This window comes from Balaenoptera ricei, chromosome 6, assembly GCF_028023285.1.
Source record: "Balaenoptera ricei isolate mBalRic1 chromosome 6, mBalRic1.hap2, whole genome shotgun sequence".
NCBI lineage: Eukaryota > Metazoa > Chordata > Mammalia > Artiodactyla > Balaenopteridae > Balaenoptera > Balaenoptera ricei.
The window spans coordinates 9456133-9472804 of record NC_082644.1 but is presented as its reverse complement, the minus strand read 5'-3'; the positions used below and the strand labels follow the sequence as shown (position 1 = coordinate 9472804).

Sequence of the window (16672 nt, the reverse complement as noted above, 5' to 3'; positions counted from 1 at the left end):
GGCTCCTGGAGGGGAGGTGTGGGTAGTGACCTGTGCTCGCACACAGGTGAAGGCCTTTCTTCTAAGGTGAAGAACAAGATGAGGAGACCCACTCTTGCCACTTTTATTCAAAATTGTATTGGAAGTCCGAACCAGAGCAATCAGACAAGAAAAACAAATAAAAGGAATCCAAGTTAGAAAGGAAGAAGTAAACTGTCACTATTTGTAAATGACATGCTCTTATATATAGAAAATCCTAAAGACTCCCTCAAAAAACTGTTAGAACTGATAAATGAATTCAGTCAAATTGCAAGATAAAAAAATGAATACAGAAAAAGTGTTGCATTTCTATACACTAATAACAAACTATCAGAAACAGAAATAAAGAAAACAATCCCACGTACCATTGCATCAAAAAGAATAAAATACCTAGAAACAAATTTAACCAAGGAAGTGAAAGACTTGTATGTTGAAAACTATAAGATATTAATGAAAAAATTCAAGAAGACACATAAAATAGATAAATGGGAAGATATTTCATGCCTGTGGATTGGAAGAAACAAAATTGTTTAACTGTCCGTACTGCCCAAAGCAATCTGCAGATTCAGTGCAATCCCTATCAAAATTCCAATGGCATTTTTCAAAGAAATAGAACAAATCATCCTAAAATTTGTATGGAAGCACAAAAAAAAAAAAAAAAACAAAACACCTTGAATACCCACAGCAATCTTGAGAAAGAAGGGAAAAGCTGGAAGCATTATGATTTCTGATTTCAAACTGTATTACAAAGCTATAGCCATTAAAACAGTATGGTATTGGGCTTCCCTGGTGGCACAGTGGTTGAGAGTCTGCCTGCCAATGCAGGGGACATGGGTTCGAGCCCTGGTCTGGGAAGATCCCACATGCCGCGGAGCAACTAGGCCCGTGAGCCACAGTTGCTGAGCCTGCGCGTCTGGAGCCTGTGCTCCGCAACAAGAGAGGCCACGACAGTGAGAGGCCCGTGCACCGCGATCAAGAGTGGCCCCTGCTCGCCGCAACTAGAGAAAGCCCACGCACAGAAACGAAGACCCAACATAGCCATAAATAAATAAATTAATTAATTAATTAAAAACAAAAAACAAAAAAAACAGTATGGTATTGACATAAAAACATACACATAGATCAATTGACCAGAACAGAGAGCTCAGAAATAAACCCACACATATATGGTCAATTAATTTATGACAATGGAGCCAAGAATGTACAGTGGGGAAAGGATGGTCTCTTCAATAAATGGTGTGTTGGGGAAACTGTACAGCCACAAGCAAAAGAATGAACCTGGACCACTGTCTTATACCATACCCATAAATAAACTCAAAATGGATTGAAGACTTGAACATAACATCTGAAATCATAAAAGTCCTGGAAGTAAACATAGGGGAAAAGCTTCTTGACATCAATTTTGGAAAAGATTTTTTGAATCTGATACCAAAATCAAAAGCAACAAAAGAAAAAAATAAGTGGGAATCCACCATACTCAAAAGCTTCTGCACAACAAAGGAAACCATCAACAAAATAAAAAGTCAACCTACTGAATGGGAGAAAATATTTACAAACCATGTATCTGATAAGTGGCTAATATCCAAAACATATTAAAAAACTCTTACAACTCAATGGCATGAAAACAAACAATGTGATTAAAAAATGCTCAGAAGATTTGAATAGACATTTTTCCAAAGAAGACATACAGATGGCCAACAGGTACATGAAAAGATGCTTAATATCCTTAATCATCAGGAAAATACAAATCAAAACCACAGTGAGATACTACCTCACACCTGTTAGAATGACTATTATCAAAAAGATAAGAAATACAAGTGTTGGCGAGGATGTGGGAAAAGGGAATCCTTGTGCACTGTTCGTGTGAATGTAAATTGTGCAGCCACTATGAAAAACAGTATGAAGTTTCCTCAAAAAATTAAAAATAGACCTACCATATGATCCAGCGATTCCACTCCTGGCTATTTATCTGAAGAAAATGATAACAGGAGTTGAAAAAGATACATGACCCTCCTATTTGTTGCAGCATTATTTACAATAGATATAGGAACAACCTAAATGTCCACTGATGGATGAGTGGATAAAGAAAATGTGGTAGACATATACAATAGAATATTATTCAGCCATTAAAAAGAATATAATCTTGCCATTTGCGACAACATAGGTGGACCTTGAGGGCATTATACTAAGTGAAATAAGTCAGAGAAAGACAAATACCATATGATATCCCTTATATGTGGAATCTAAAACAAAAACAAAAACAAAACAAAACAACAACCAAAAAAACACCAACAAACAAAATAAGCTCATAGATACAGAGAACAGAATGGTAGTGGCTGCCAGAGGTGGAGGTGGGGTGTGAGAGAAGTGGGTGAAGGGGGTCAATGGTAAACAGAAAAGAAAGAATATTAAAATTTATATACATTTCTAAAACCTTCTAGTGACCAATTATGAATCAATAGTTTTAACTGATATTTTATAATAGTGATACCAAATGCAGAAAGACATGAGGTAATATTTAAAGCCATTGCAGGAAAAATCATGTGTTTTGAACATATTTGACAATGTATTGAAAGGATTTTAATGTTTATTTATTCTTAAAGAGAAAGTTATACAGATCTAGTGTTTGGTGAGAAAGAGAGGGAGAGCAGGAGAGCGGGCGCCAAGGGAAAGCAGTACATTCAAGCAGGTAGAGTTATCAGTTTCAATATAAATATCAAAGTGTATGTCTCATGCACTTTCCTCTGAGGAAAAAAAGCAACTGTAATGTGGTGTGTGTGCAAAATGAATAGGCAATTATTATCTTTGGGTGACTTAAAGTAGCTCTTCTGGAAATTCTGCATAAGCAGTGGGAGTTAGCAATGTTGAGCTTCGTATAGGGGTGCCTTTTCTCATCCATGTTATTATGAGTTGAGTGTAGTTTTAGAATATGGAAAAATTACCTGACTTGATTTTAAAAATGCCTTCTGTTGTCATGATTTCAGGGGTTCTCTATCTGTCTTTTCACTCTGATTTGGAACACTTTTAGAAAACCTTGGCAGCTTACCCAAAGAAACCTATCTTTTCTTGGAGAGCAGTCCATATTGTTCTGTTTGTATTAACCCAGATCCTGAATGTTTGAAAGCTTCTGGCTTTGCATAGTGAAGTTCTGTTATGACGGCATATCCTTAGTAGTGTTACCCAATGCAAGTTTGTATGCCTGACACACAGTGAGGCCAAAAAAACTGGAATGTCTAAGTCTGGAGCAGAGGTAGATTTATTGCAGGGCCGTGCAAGGAGAATGGGGGCTTGTGCCCTCAAAACCCTGAATTCCCTGAAGGGTTTCAGCAAAGCATTTTTAAACGCAAGGTGTGTGTGGGGGCGTGTGGCTGGTTGTTGCAGACTTCTTCCTGTGGAATCCTTTGTTCTTGCAGCCGTCCACATGGGTCAGGTCATGATGTTCCTGTAAATTTCCAACAAGACACATGTTATTCTCTGTTCTGCCACTTTCAATCTCTATGTGAATGGAAAAGTGTTACACCTTTAAAGGTCAGACCCTTGAGAATGGGCTATCCTGTATATTTCAGGCTATAGGCAACATTCTTAATTTGTAGCAAAAGCAATAGAATACAAAGGTTAAAGTAAAAGAAGCAGTTCTAACATGGAGTCAGATTTGTTCTTCTCTATTACAATAGTATATGGATATGGAAAGACTAGTTGTGATATCATAGAGTTGATTACTACCACTCAGTTCCTTTATGTCTGTTATTTAGGGCTTTCAACCATACTCCAAGATTGATGGGACAGGTGTTAGTTCCCTCATTTTACAGGTGAGGAACTTGTGACTAGGAAAGGTTAACTGGCTGTCTGGCAGATTATGCCCTCAAGTTCAGGTCTTCTGACTTCGGAGTCAAGGCCCAGTTAACTACCCCACAATATCCTACACCTTCAGCCTTCTCAAGAGTCATTGTGGAGAAGTGAGTAGACCCCAAAAGGTACAGCCTGGACCTGTGAGTAGGAAGAGGTAGATTTGACTCAATAAAGACAGGACATTCCAACAACCTCATGGACTACTTCATGAAATCCTGTACAACCTATCACTTGAAATGGTCATTTGGATATTGCAATGGGGTAAAACACAATATAGCATTTAGCTAGGTGACCTTTTGTGTCCCTTAAAATTCTGAGACTTTGTTAAAACAAAATCTACTGTCTGGTTTCCTCTCCCTTGTTATAGCCACGTATATCAAATGCCCAGTTTCACGATTCCCTTTCCTAGCTTTCCATCAGAAGTACCTGTCAAGCTTTGTGAGGATACATATGACCAGGCCTGACCCCAGACCTCCTGTATCAGAATTCCAGCGTGGGGCGGAGTGGGAGGTGTGAGAGTATTTTTCCAAAAGTTGCACAAGTGATTCTAAGATGTAGGGTTGTGAACCACTCTTCTTGTGTAGCCCACTAATTACAAGGTACAAGCAGGCCTCATTTTGGATTTTTTGGTATAATTTGTCAGCATCAAGGAGTCATAGCTTCTCAGTGTGCAATACCGTTTTTAATAGTAATCAGGCCATTTAATAACACTGTGTTTGTTCTCTCAGCTGCGAGGATACCATGGTCTCCACTTGGCAGGTTAGTTTTGCTGATATCTCATTATGCCTGCCTATCTCATGGTGGGGTGGGAGTTGGTGCTGGTCTAGGAAATAGACATTGATCAACCCAACCACATAGGTCCTTTCATGTTCTGGAAAAAACAGTTCAAAGGGTGTGAGGGCCAGCCTCAATGACCAGCAGGTTGGATAGAGAAACTAGTGAGCCGCTCACTCCTAGACTAGTTACCTACTAGTTAGCTTTGTAGTAGTAAGAAACGTCCAGTAGCATGAAGAATTAATGGTTGTAGGGTATTGTTTTCCTGAGGAATTTTCTTGATAAAGTACTTCACCGTGTTTACAGCACTCCTCTGAGAGAATAATCACTGAAGGATAAGACACCCCCCCCCCCACCGTGTCTCCCCATGGTGGACCAGAAAAAAATTACAGTTGCTCTAACAGTATTTTTTTCTACTTTTCAATCAATAGGATGCTTTTTAAAGCTTACGTTTTCTCTTTGGACACTTTAAGTGACGATGAGACAAAAGAAAAAAAAAAGCCAAGATAAAATGACAGTATAGACACTCCTCAAATCCTATAATGAACTCCACAGGGCATCCAATTTTGATGTATTAGGATTTTTTTTTATAATGAGTACATTGTTGGAAATCACATTTTCTATCTGCAGGAGCTGGAGATGAAACTGAGCTGACATCTTACCTCTTTGTAGTTAATTAGCAAGAGGAAAGTAGTGGTTTGAATCTTGTATGGGAAAGGGTGGTACTAGTCATCCACCTTTCCCCTTCAAACACCTGGATCTTTTTCTGTGCTTTTTGATTTGGTTTAACGGTTTGGTCTTGTTGGCTGGAAAAGATGAGGGAAATTGAAGAACAGTTATTATTTAATGAAAAAATAACTATAGCTCACTTCTCCCCTCCATCTTGACTGTAGGATAAATAAAATAGAGCAGGTCTTTTTCCTCCAAAGAGCAGTTCTTTACCTGTACTCACACCGTAAGCAGTACTGGCGCTGCAAGAGTCTTTTGTTGTCACCGTATTAACATTTGCCACCTTCGAATCCCTAGCACTTAGCACAAGTACTGGAACTTAGTAAGCATTCAGGAAATATTTATGAATTAATGAGTAAATAAAACATCGTGTTGACCCATATAGTAAGGTGTTCAAATTGCATTAATTGTGTCTAATCCCTTTCTCCAGGTAGTAGCTACGTCTGTTCGAAGATGTATGCTGAGGTTTACATAGAACTCAACGGTTAGGGACAGAGGCAGAGCAGGGCATAGAGGTATGTCTCCATTTAGGGCACTGGTCCTCTGTCAGGTGGGCACGTCTGGGGCTGGCACGGACGCTCATCCAGATGAAGGCTAAGTAAGTGGCAGAAACACTTAGCACAAGACTCCTCTGATCTGAATGTGTTTATTAATGTCACATCATGTGCCTGGTCCTGGGGGATGACAGAGAAGAGCCACTTTCCTGATTCCTCCTCTCAAGGAGCCCGCTTTGTACGTGGGAAGGCTAAGCAAGCACTTGAAAACAGCCAGCACCCAAGTGTTACACTGTGTGTGGCTGATCCCAAGTGCAGTTAAGAGTCCAGGGGGCTGGGTCAGTGGTGCTTGGTGGAGAAAGATCCGTTTTTTGAGTCCCCTCTGTGTGCTAATTGCTGGGCCCTCTCGGCTACATCCATCATCTCTCTTCATCACAGCGACCCGGTGAGGGACCTCAGGGGACCTGACCCAGTCGAGGAGCCTGAATCTGAGCGCAGTAGATCTGCCGGCATCCCGCCTGCGGTGCTCTCCCCCGTGCATCATGCCTCTTCTCAAGGTCCCGTCCTCAGGCAGGGCTGCCTGGAGGAAGCAGCACCTACGGGGACCTTGACAGTAGGAGAGGGCTTGGGTTGCAGGTGGCTGGAGGGAGGGCACTGCAGGCTGTATGCGGGCGGGGCAAGAGGGGCTGGGGGCTGATGTGGGGCTGTGGAGTGTCTGGGTCAGGGAGATGGCGTGGGGAGATGAGGTTGGCATACTCCAGCTGTGGAGAGAGAGGAACTCCGGAGGGCAGAGGACAAGTGTGGGCAGCAGGGACGGGGGTGCGGTGCGCTCTGGCCAAGCCCAGTGCGGAAGCCCCGGCCCCGTGCCCCCCAGCCTGGTGGAGCCCGGCCGTCTGGCTCTCGATGGGCAACCTGTTGACTGTGAGGTGTGGCCCAGGGCTGGGCCTTGACCTAGAGAGGGGCGGGCAGGCCTCGAGGTCTCTCACTGCCCTGCGGAGACAGCAGAAGCCCGGCTCACGGCAGAGGGGCACCCATTTGGTGCAGCTTCTGCCCGGGGACCGGGTGCTGTCTCCACGGCCTCCCGCCCTCCGCCCCCGCCATTGCAGCAGCAAGGGCCCCAGCCCCGGCAGGTGTGCACGGTCTCCGTCTCTCTCTGCTTTTGTCTTCTGCGTCCCCACCAAGCCCCCTCCCAGAAGGCAGGCTTCCGCCGCCCTGGCTTCCGCTCTTCCTCACACGCTGGGACCACGCAGGTCTCGGCTGCTCGGCTGGGTGGCCCTGGGGTCCCCCCCTAGACGAGCCCACCCCCAGGAGCCCCTCGTGGGCTCAAGCTGCCCTTGGTGCAGGCGGCCCTGCTCCTTCTCCTTCTGGAAATCTCCTGGCCTCGGATTTGCCCACCCGTTGGGGAGGAGCCAGCACTTTATAGAGAGTTTGGAGTGTAGCTCTCACCTCCCGTCTCGCTGGCTCCGCTCAGCGCGCTCGCTGTGGGGTGCTGACCGCCCACCACTGCTGCCCGCCAACCTGCAGTCGCTTGGCTCTGACCAGAGGGAGGTGGCCTCCCGGTGTCCCAGCCCAGGGCGCAGTGGAGGCTTCTGTTCATCTCAGTTCGGCAGCTCCGTGCTGTCTCCTGGCTACACCGACTCTGAGGGACAGAGGTTCTCGTAGGAAGGACAGTGTCGACAGCCACAGGGTGGTAGGACACAGCTTCTCCAGGGAGGCAAGATCCCAGCCCCAGCTTCTCCTGGAGCCCTGCTTCTGGAGGTTTCTTTTTACCCAAATTAAGCACCCTCTCATTAAACCCCTGTCCTTTTATTTCTGATTCTAAAGTGGGGACTCACGCTTGAAAAACACAGTGTTTCTCCACCACCCTACACTTCATCGAAAGAGTGACAATCTGGGTCCTTTATGGTGTGGACGAAGGCCGGACCACAGTCCCCATTGGGGCCGGAAGGCGCCGGCTGGGAATGCACCTCAGCACCCGAGTCAGTGGTTGTAGACACTCGACTGATATTTCTATCAGTCGAATGGATAAATAAAATCAGAATTATCCACTTACAGAGATATGTGTTTTCTCCTGCAGTTTAGTCCTTATGGGGAGGGGTCCGTGCTAAGGAAACATAAAAGGGTGACAACAATAGAAGCGTCACATTTGTGTATAGAGAGCTGGCATTTTCCCCAGAACTTTCCCACATATGACCTCGTTTAATCTTTGTGACTCTTCTGTCACAGAGGTTATTTTTTATTCCTATCTGAAATAGTAGGAGACCCTGGATCACAGTCGAAAAAAGTGTTAAACTACTTGTTAGAACTATGGCTTAAGTTACGTCTAGTGATGTTAATTCTCATCTTTTCCCACTCCATCACAGCTGAGTAGAGTATAATTCTAATAATTCAGCTTATAATAAGACATAGAGACTTAGACTCCTGTGTGCCAGGCACGGTTCTGACTCCCCATTTTGCAGGTGAGGAAACCGAGGCATCAAGTGGTAAAGTAGATAAAGGGCCTTTGATAGTGGGTGTGGGCCCCCTAGGTAAGGCGTGGCTCATAGCCAAGGAGCTGTGATTTGAACCAGCGTTTTCGTCCCTCCCTGGCCCTGCCCGGGTCACGCGGCTGCCAAGTAGCAGAGCCAGAGCACAGCCCAGGCAGCCTGGCCCGAGTATGTGCTTCTCACCAGAGCACAGCACTGCCCCCTGCTCTCGTCCCCCTGCCTTCCTGTCTCACCAGCTCCTGGCCTCTTGTCCGGTCTCATCTGCTGGGTAGGCCACCTCCCTAGTTTCTCTTCTCCTCCCCAGCCCACCGGTAGTAAAAACTAATCATGCTGACCTGGAAGAGTTGAAGATCGCATTTTCCCCATGGGATGGATGGAACGCTGTCACACAGCGTTGACTTAAAGAATTGGCTGATTTGTCTTGGGGTTCTCTTTAAAAACACCTGGTTCTACGGATGACTTGGCTTCCACAAAGCTCTAGCTGACTCTAGATGTGTGATTTTTCTGCCCCCAGAACACTGCCATGTGTGTCTTCTGGGATGTTTTGTCTTGTAAGGAATGACTGACCATAGCCTACCCCTCTGTGTTCCTTCACCTCCCTCTGGGGTCATGAGATAAAGTGACACGGGGGAAATGCTCAGAGAAGACATTCATCCTTTGCGTTTTTCCTTTCAGGGTATTTTTGAATGACAGTGTTAAAGCACCTATAACACTGCTGTGAACTGTTAACAAGCACATTTGCACATCACATCTATCATGCTATTTGCACGATGTTATGTGAAGAAACAGCTCAAAGTATTTTTAAGATATAGCCTTTTATCTTTGGAAGCACCAGAAACTATTTGCAGATTGGTCTTGGGAATCAAATTAGCCTAACACATCGGTGAGTTCCTGGAGGTGCGGGCATTTCTCTGAGTGGTTCCTGGCCCCTTAATCCTTCTGATCATTTGCACTGTGTATTTTTATACAGGCTCTTGTACTTTGGAGAAATAAAATAAAGAAACTTAAAGGTGAGTTTGACAAGGGCTTCTCCACACTGTTTGTCAATGCAGATGGGTCCTGAATTTTAATGGTAGTAGTTTCTTTTAAACAACCAAACCTCTTTAAACCTCTCCACAAATAATGTCAGTGCACAGATTATGTCTAAAAGTGTTTGCTGGTGAGTGGAAGTCTTTCCTGACCCCATACTGCAACCATGAAAGAAGAGCCTAATCCTGGAAAATAGTCTTGACAGCCTGGATGTCAGTTACCTCCACAGCTGTGTTTTCTCATCTGGGCCACTGCCTGTGTGATATTTTGCTGTCACTTGATGACTTCGGGTGTCTACATTCAGGGGCCCAACTTGGGGTCATAGAACGAGCCAGACCTTGCACCTCCAGTTGAAACCTGGTCAGCTGCCGCTTACCGGCTGTGGGATGTTTATGTGAAAAAACTTGTGGAGAGGCCTTGGTTTCCTCACCTGTAAAATGGGGATGGCATCCCTGTTGTAAAATTGTTGTGAGCAACATCTGTGTGCCCATGTTCATAGCAGCTTTATTCACAATAGCCAAAAGGTGGAAGCAGCCCAAGTGTCCATTGACAGATAAATGGATAAACCAAATGGGGCACATGCAAACAATGGAATGTTATTCAGCCTTAAAAAAGAAGGAAATTCTGACACGTGCTTCAACGTGGGTGAATCTTGAGGACATTCTGCTGATGAAATAAGCCAGTCACAACAGGACAAATACAATATGATTCCACTGACATGAGGTACCTAGAGGAGTCAAATTCACAGAGACAGAAGTAGATTGGCAGTCACCTGGGGCTGGGGGAAGGTAAAATTGGGGAGTTAGTGTTTAGCGGATATGAAGTTTCAATTTTGCAAGATTAAAAAAAGTTCTGGAGATGGAAGATGGTGATGGTAGTACAATGATGTGACTGTACTTAATGCCACTGAATTGTACACTTAAAAATAGTTAAGCTGGTAAGTTTTATGTTTTGTGTATTTTACCTCAGTAGAGAAAAATTGGGGAAAAAAATTAATGAGCATTGAAGAACACCCAGTAGGTAAAGTGCCTGCCATATTATCAGTGTTCAGTAACTAGCAGCAGCTTTTACGAGGGTTTGGGATTATAACTAATGGTTGTGTGATATCTCATCATGCGGCTGTACCATAATTTGTTTCTTTTTTGTTTGACTTTTGGATTTCTTATAGTACTCCACCATTGTAGCAATGATGGAATGAATTTTCGTATTTGTGTATGTCTTTTCTATTATTTGGGGTTTATATCTTTGAGGTGGATTTCCTGGGTCACTTAATCAAGGTGAATTAATCTTAGTCTTTGGGGCTCTTGCTTCTTATGCCCATGGGGTTTCAGAAGGGTGCTGTCGTTTTCAGTGTCACCACCCAAGTAAGGGTGCCAGCCTCACAGTGTCCTCATCAGCACTAGGCACAATTTTAAGCAGTTTTACAAAATGAAATGAGTAAGAGATGGTGTTTTAATGTTTAATATACATTTGTTTGCTTTTATTTGATCACTGAAAATGTTGAGAACTTTTCATGCCTGGATCTATATTTATTTTTTCCAATGTGTATTGCCTGTTTACATCTTTTGCCTATATTTCTAGTGTGGTTTCAATGCTTTTCTTATCAAATGTTTTTTTGTCATGTTTGTGACACGTTGTTGCCATTTTTAATATTCAGACAGTCTTACTAGTTATGTAGTTAAATCATTCATTTAAACATTTCAGAACACAAAATTGTAAGATTTTAAAGTAGATCAAAAATGGTTTTGCAATAACATGGTTATTATACTTAATGAATCTTCTTCCCATAATTCCCTTATCATTCTTTTCATACCTATTAGCATAAAATCTGTTTAGATGTTAACTTACATGACTATAGTATTTGAATTAAAATTATGTAGGCTGACCAATTGAGAATAAAATATTAATAACCCAATATAAAGAACAAAAATTAGAGAAAATAAAAAATTAAAATTATTAATAAGCATGACATTTTTTACCTCACTAATAATTAAATTCATTAAAAATAAAATGATAGGATACTATCTTCCATCTATAAATTTGGTAGGGATTTAACAACATTGTGATGGTGACTGAGGCTGACCCTCAGATATGCTGCCAATGGGGAGAGAAAATTGGGTCAACTTTAATGAATAGCAGTTTAGCACAAGGTATCAAGTATCTTTAAAATGTTCATAAACATTGATTTAGAAAATTCCCTTATATAACTAAGGCTAGAGGCAGCCTCAAAATGTAGAAAAAATATTTACATTCATAGATAAAAATAGGATTCAATACAAATGCCCAATGACAGGGAATGATTGAATAAGTAATAGTACGGCCATCTTTGGAGTGTTATATAGTCATTATAAATGGTATTTCCTAAAAATTTCAGTGATATGGGAAAACACTCACGATATGCTAGTAAGTGGAAAAAGCATGATGCAGTGATTACAATAAAACAAATTGTGTGTCACAGTGCGAGTTTGTGTGTGTTTTGTGTGTGTATGTATTTCGTACGTATCTAGAAAGAAGTGCGTAACAAGTATTGATAGTACTTATGTGGTAAGCGTATGGGTGATTTTTATTTTCTTTTCTATATTTCTGCACATTTTTTAAGCTTTGTATTGTTTGCAAATCATCGTTTCTACAATCAGAAATTTTAACTGCTAAGGAAGACTAAAGATAATAAGTAGATCTCTCTCCTTTTCTGGATTCATGTTCCCTTTGCTCTCTTCGCTTTGATATATTGGACAGAACCCTGGACAAGAAGTCAGAAGGTGTTTTTTCAGGTTATGGTCCAGAAATTTGCTAGCTCTGTGACCTTGGGAAAATCTAACTCATATGTACCTGTTTGCCAGTTTGTAAAATGGGGATTTCTGCCTTCCTGCGTGTACAATTGGAGGGTTGTAAGAATTAAGGTGAGATTACCAACATAGGGGAAAACACTTTTGCAAACTAACATGCAAGTTCAAAGGATTCCCCAGACCACTGGGAGGTCTGATAATTTGTTAGAAGGACCCACGCAAGTCGAGAGCTGTTATCCTCACAGTTATAGCTGATTACAGGAAAAGGATACAGATCAAAATCAGCTAAAGGAAGCGTCACATAGGCGGAGTCTGGAAGGGTTCCAGTGCAAAGCCTCTGTGTCATCTCCCATGCAGTCAGGATGTGTTACCCTCCTGGCCTCTATGTGTGACAATACGCAGAGTATTGCCAACCAGGAAGCTCTCCCAAGCTTTGGTGTCCAGAATTTTTAATTGGGCCTTCATTACATAGGTATGATTGATTGATTGTCCACATGGTTGAACTCAGGCTCTCGGTCAACCGATACTGTGTTACCCAAAGCCTCCACCCTCAGTCACATGGCTGGTCTTTCCGACATGGCAGCCTCTACCCTAGGACTGTTGGCAGCCCTACCCTGGGATTCAGTGTGGCTAGCCCCACCCTAAGAGCATAGGCGTGGCCTCTCTAAATTAGGACACTCCTATCAGGTATGACCTAGATTACCTACCAGAGCTAAGGCAGAGGCCAGCTACCTGTTTGGGCAAGGCTAAATTCTTTACTACACACAAGGTGACTGAAAGAGATGGAAAACAAATTTAAACATAGAGGTGATGTTAGTATGGAGGGGTCTATTATTTACCGTGTTCTAACACCGTAAAATAAGAGAGGGCATGAATTCCACAGGTACAAGTGGTACTGCAAGTACCCGCTTCCCTGATCCTTAGAACCTGGGGGACCACCTTTGAGAAGGGAGTGTGCTAACAGCGGGGGCCGCAGAGAGGCTTTTGCTACAGTAGTTGTTTACCACAGAGACGAATTAGGCTGAGAAAACACTTAACTGTCCTGCTGGGTGTATGAACCTGACCCTCGCCTCAGTGTTAACAGCACAGCAAATATGTCTCTCTGTTAACGAATTTATCTAATGTGAACGAGTTATAAGCCTGTTTTTTTCTTGGGTTTCTCTATCTGGCACCATCTCCCTCTGTAGTGCAGCTGAGCTTACTACGCACAGAGAAGGGGGGGGTTGATAAAAATAAATTGGCTCGTTCCCCTTTGCAGAGTTTCAAATCTCTAGCACCATGTCAGGTTGGATCCATAAGGCTTTGTAAGAGTGAGATTAGAAAAATGAAAACCCGAGTTTATTTTCTCATGGAATTAAAAAAAAATTAGAGCACAATGAAGAGAAATCATCACCCTCAGGAAACTTGCTCGAGGACAACCGTGTGCTTTTATGGAAAAAGAACCAGCGACAGAGGCTTAGGATGAAAGCATTAAAGTACAATTGTGCTCCCAGCCTGCCTTCAGAGGGAAGAATTTCAGCCTTTGTCTAGTGGTTTTTTGGAAACAAATAACTTGTCATAAATTGATGTTGTCAGTAAATTTGGGTTGTACGTTCTGTTTCTTTCAAGGCAAAACTGGCCACGCAGAAGTAGTCCGAGTGGTATACCAGCCAGAACGCATCAGCTTTGAGGAGCTGCTCAAGGTCTTCTGGGAGAATCATGACCCGACCCAAGGTAGATGAGTGAGCCAGTATTTAATTATCTTACTAATTACAGCTGAGATAATTAGTGTTTGAGCTGCATGGAAGAGATGAACCTTGAAATCACACAGGAGCTCAAGAATATGATTGCAGACATTTATTGACAGAGAAGGGGAGGGGCTGGGGAGAAAGAGGGCGAGAGAATAAAGGCACAGCCACTGTCTGCGCCCCTCCCCCCTTTACAGCTGTCAGGGGTGGGAAAATTCCCACAGAGAAAGACACCAGACAATAGAGATTCGTTCACCTTTGATTATTGCATTATTCCTCCTTAATGCAGTCTTTTGTCTACAAAATTAAAGTGTCTTTCTAGCAGCTCCAAAGTTTTCCTGATTTATGGTTCCTTTATTTCCCTGAATTTATTTAGCCTTTCTCATCTTTTGACATTATCAGCCTTTTTTTTTTTTTTTTTTTCTTTTAAATGTCTGTGGGTGATTTAAAAAAAAAGAGAGAACATAAAGGTAAAATGCAGTATTCAGTGGTTCTACAATGCTTGGGTTATTTAAATATTTCATTTGTCTTCTTTGGAATTTATTATATGGAGATATTAATATATTTGGGCTGTAAACAATGGTGGTCAGGAATTTTATTTGAATGCACACACAAGCAAAAATCTCATGTTGGCAAATATCATTGTAATATTCAATAATGGAGTAATTTCCAGATTTCATCTTAACAGCCTTACAAGCACTGCTTTGCCAGTGTGATGATCTGATATTATGAGGCTTATGAACTGAAAAGTCCTGTATATTCGATGTGATTTTCATTTAGCAATCGGTCTATTTAACGGAAATATTTTCCCTTTGGTGTCAGATTTTGGGGGAGTGGGTACGCCATGTTGGCTATTTCCTGATGAATGGATGTGTTTTTCCAAATGTGCATTGTGCTTTGGGGTGGGACCTTACCAAGACCCCAGCAGCATAGGTTGGTGAGTCCTGAGTTCTGGTTCCACCTAATGCCAGGGTGGTTTGCCAGAGGGCAAAGGTCAGAGCTAAGGCAAGAACAGCAAAATGATCGATGAGCCAGGGTCAGGCAGGTCCAGGATCCAGGTACATCCAGCAGGGTGGGTAAAGGCCGGGAAGGAGGCCAGGAGCAGGCTCTCCATGACAGTGAAGTCTGGTTGACATGGGGGGATGAGTCCCTGGTGGGGGAGCAGTGAGGTATGGGGCAGGGGAGGTAGAGGACTGATAGGGCAAGAGTACTATCATCAGAACGTTCTGATGCCACCCCCGTTTGGACTACTGGACTGTCACATCATATGAGAACGGCAAGCCTAATGGCTTAGACACGCATGGCTCAAAGGGAAACTGGTGAGCATCATAAATAAGGGTAGTGACGGCCAGGAACTCATGCCGGGAAGCCTTTGGTCCAGATGGAGCAGCCATTCAGCCTCTTGGCTGTCAAAGCCGAGGGTCAGGCAGGATGCTGAGGGCTCCAAAGTTCTACGTGGAGACACCTATCAGGAGCCCAGGCAAGCCTGAAGTCATGGAGGAGACAGGCTCCCCGCAGGCCCACAAGGCTGGGTATGTGGCCTTGGCCTGGCCACCCGTAATGCCATGTCCCGATACAACCACCTTATGCTCGGCCCCCGCAAAATTTCAAAGAGGGTGAAGTCTGTCATCCACTTCTCTCTCCTTACTTCTCTTAATGTCTTACCCATTTTATCACATCTTTACTGGCACACCTCAGTTATTAGGTCACTAGTTCTGGCCCCTGAATCTCAGGGGAATTCCCTCTTCAAAAGAACTTTAGGAGAACCTCTTGTTCTCCCCATCCCGTGGGTCAGATTTGTCTCAACTTTGCCTGAGTCCTCTTTGAAATTCTTGGTTTACTATCTGTATTAATCTGCTAAGGCTGCCATCATAAAGTATCACAGACTGGGTGGCTTAAACAACAGAAATTCATTTTCTCACAGTCCTGGAGGCTGGGAGTCTGAGTTGAAGGCATTGGCAGGGTTGGTTTCATCTTGGCTTGTCGATGGCTGTCTTTTCCTCATACAGTCTTCCCTCTGTGTGTGTCTGTGTCCTGACCTCCTCTTTGTATAAGAACACCAGTCAAACTGGATTAGGGCCCACCCAAATTACTTCATTTAATCTTAATCTTTAAAGGCTCTATCTCCAAATGAAGTTACACTCTGAAGTATTGGAGGTTAGGGCTTCAACATGTGAAGTGTGGGGAGAGGTGGGACACCCTTTAGCCCATAACACTGTCCAATAATGTAATAGGTTGATGTGCTGTTCTTCCAGAGGTATTTTTTTTTTCTAACAGGGTGTTCATAGGCTCATAGGCTGGAAGAGACTTTAGAGGTCATCTGGTTCAACTCCAGCTTCAGTTCTATGAGTCAGAAGATGAAGTTGGTAATGATGGAATGATGGGGGTCACAGACAATGGGACTGGAATGTCGAGTGACCTATTTTTTACACTGATATTTTGGACAAATTATACATGTAGGAGGAGAGTTTTTCTACCCTTGTGTATATTTGTTTCTGCTTAGAATAGTGCTTCATGTAATATATACAGTCACACATATTAAATCACAAGATTTCTGATCTTCCTGCATTATTATTAGAATTACTTTTTTAGATAGTTCAGTGTAATGGGCCATGGTAACAATCTTCTTCTGCCTTGTAGGGTTTCCTAGGACCCTTCTGGAAATAGGGCCAATGGAGTGATCATATGATCCAGGCCTGATCAATCAGTATCTTTTCCTATTGTCAACAATGTTTGATCCAAAGAACAGGCATGTGACCCAAGCAGAACCAGCTAGAGTC

At 43.0% G+C, this 16672-nt stretch overlaps 1 protein-coding gene across 1 annotated transcript in view; it reads left to right on the top strand.

Moving 5' to 3' along the window:
- Nucleotides 1-16672, top strand: part of MSRA (methionine sulfoxide reductase A) — a 375450-nt gene that overhangs the window by 236844 nt on the left and 121934 nt on the right. Inside the window, exon 4 of the mRNA XM_059926804.1 lies at nt 13774-13878. Within this exon, the coding sequence (XP_059782787.1) occupies nt 13774-13878 (105 nt within the window). The remainder of the gene's footprint in view (nt 1-13773; nt 13879-16672) is intronic.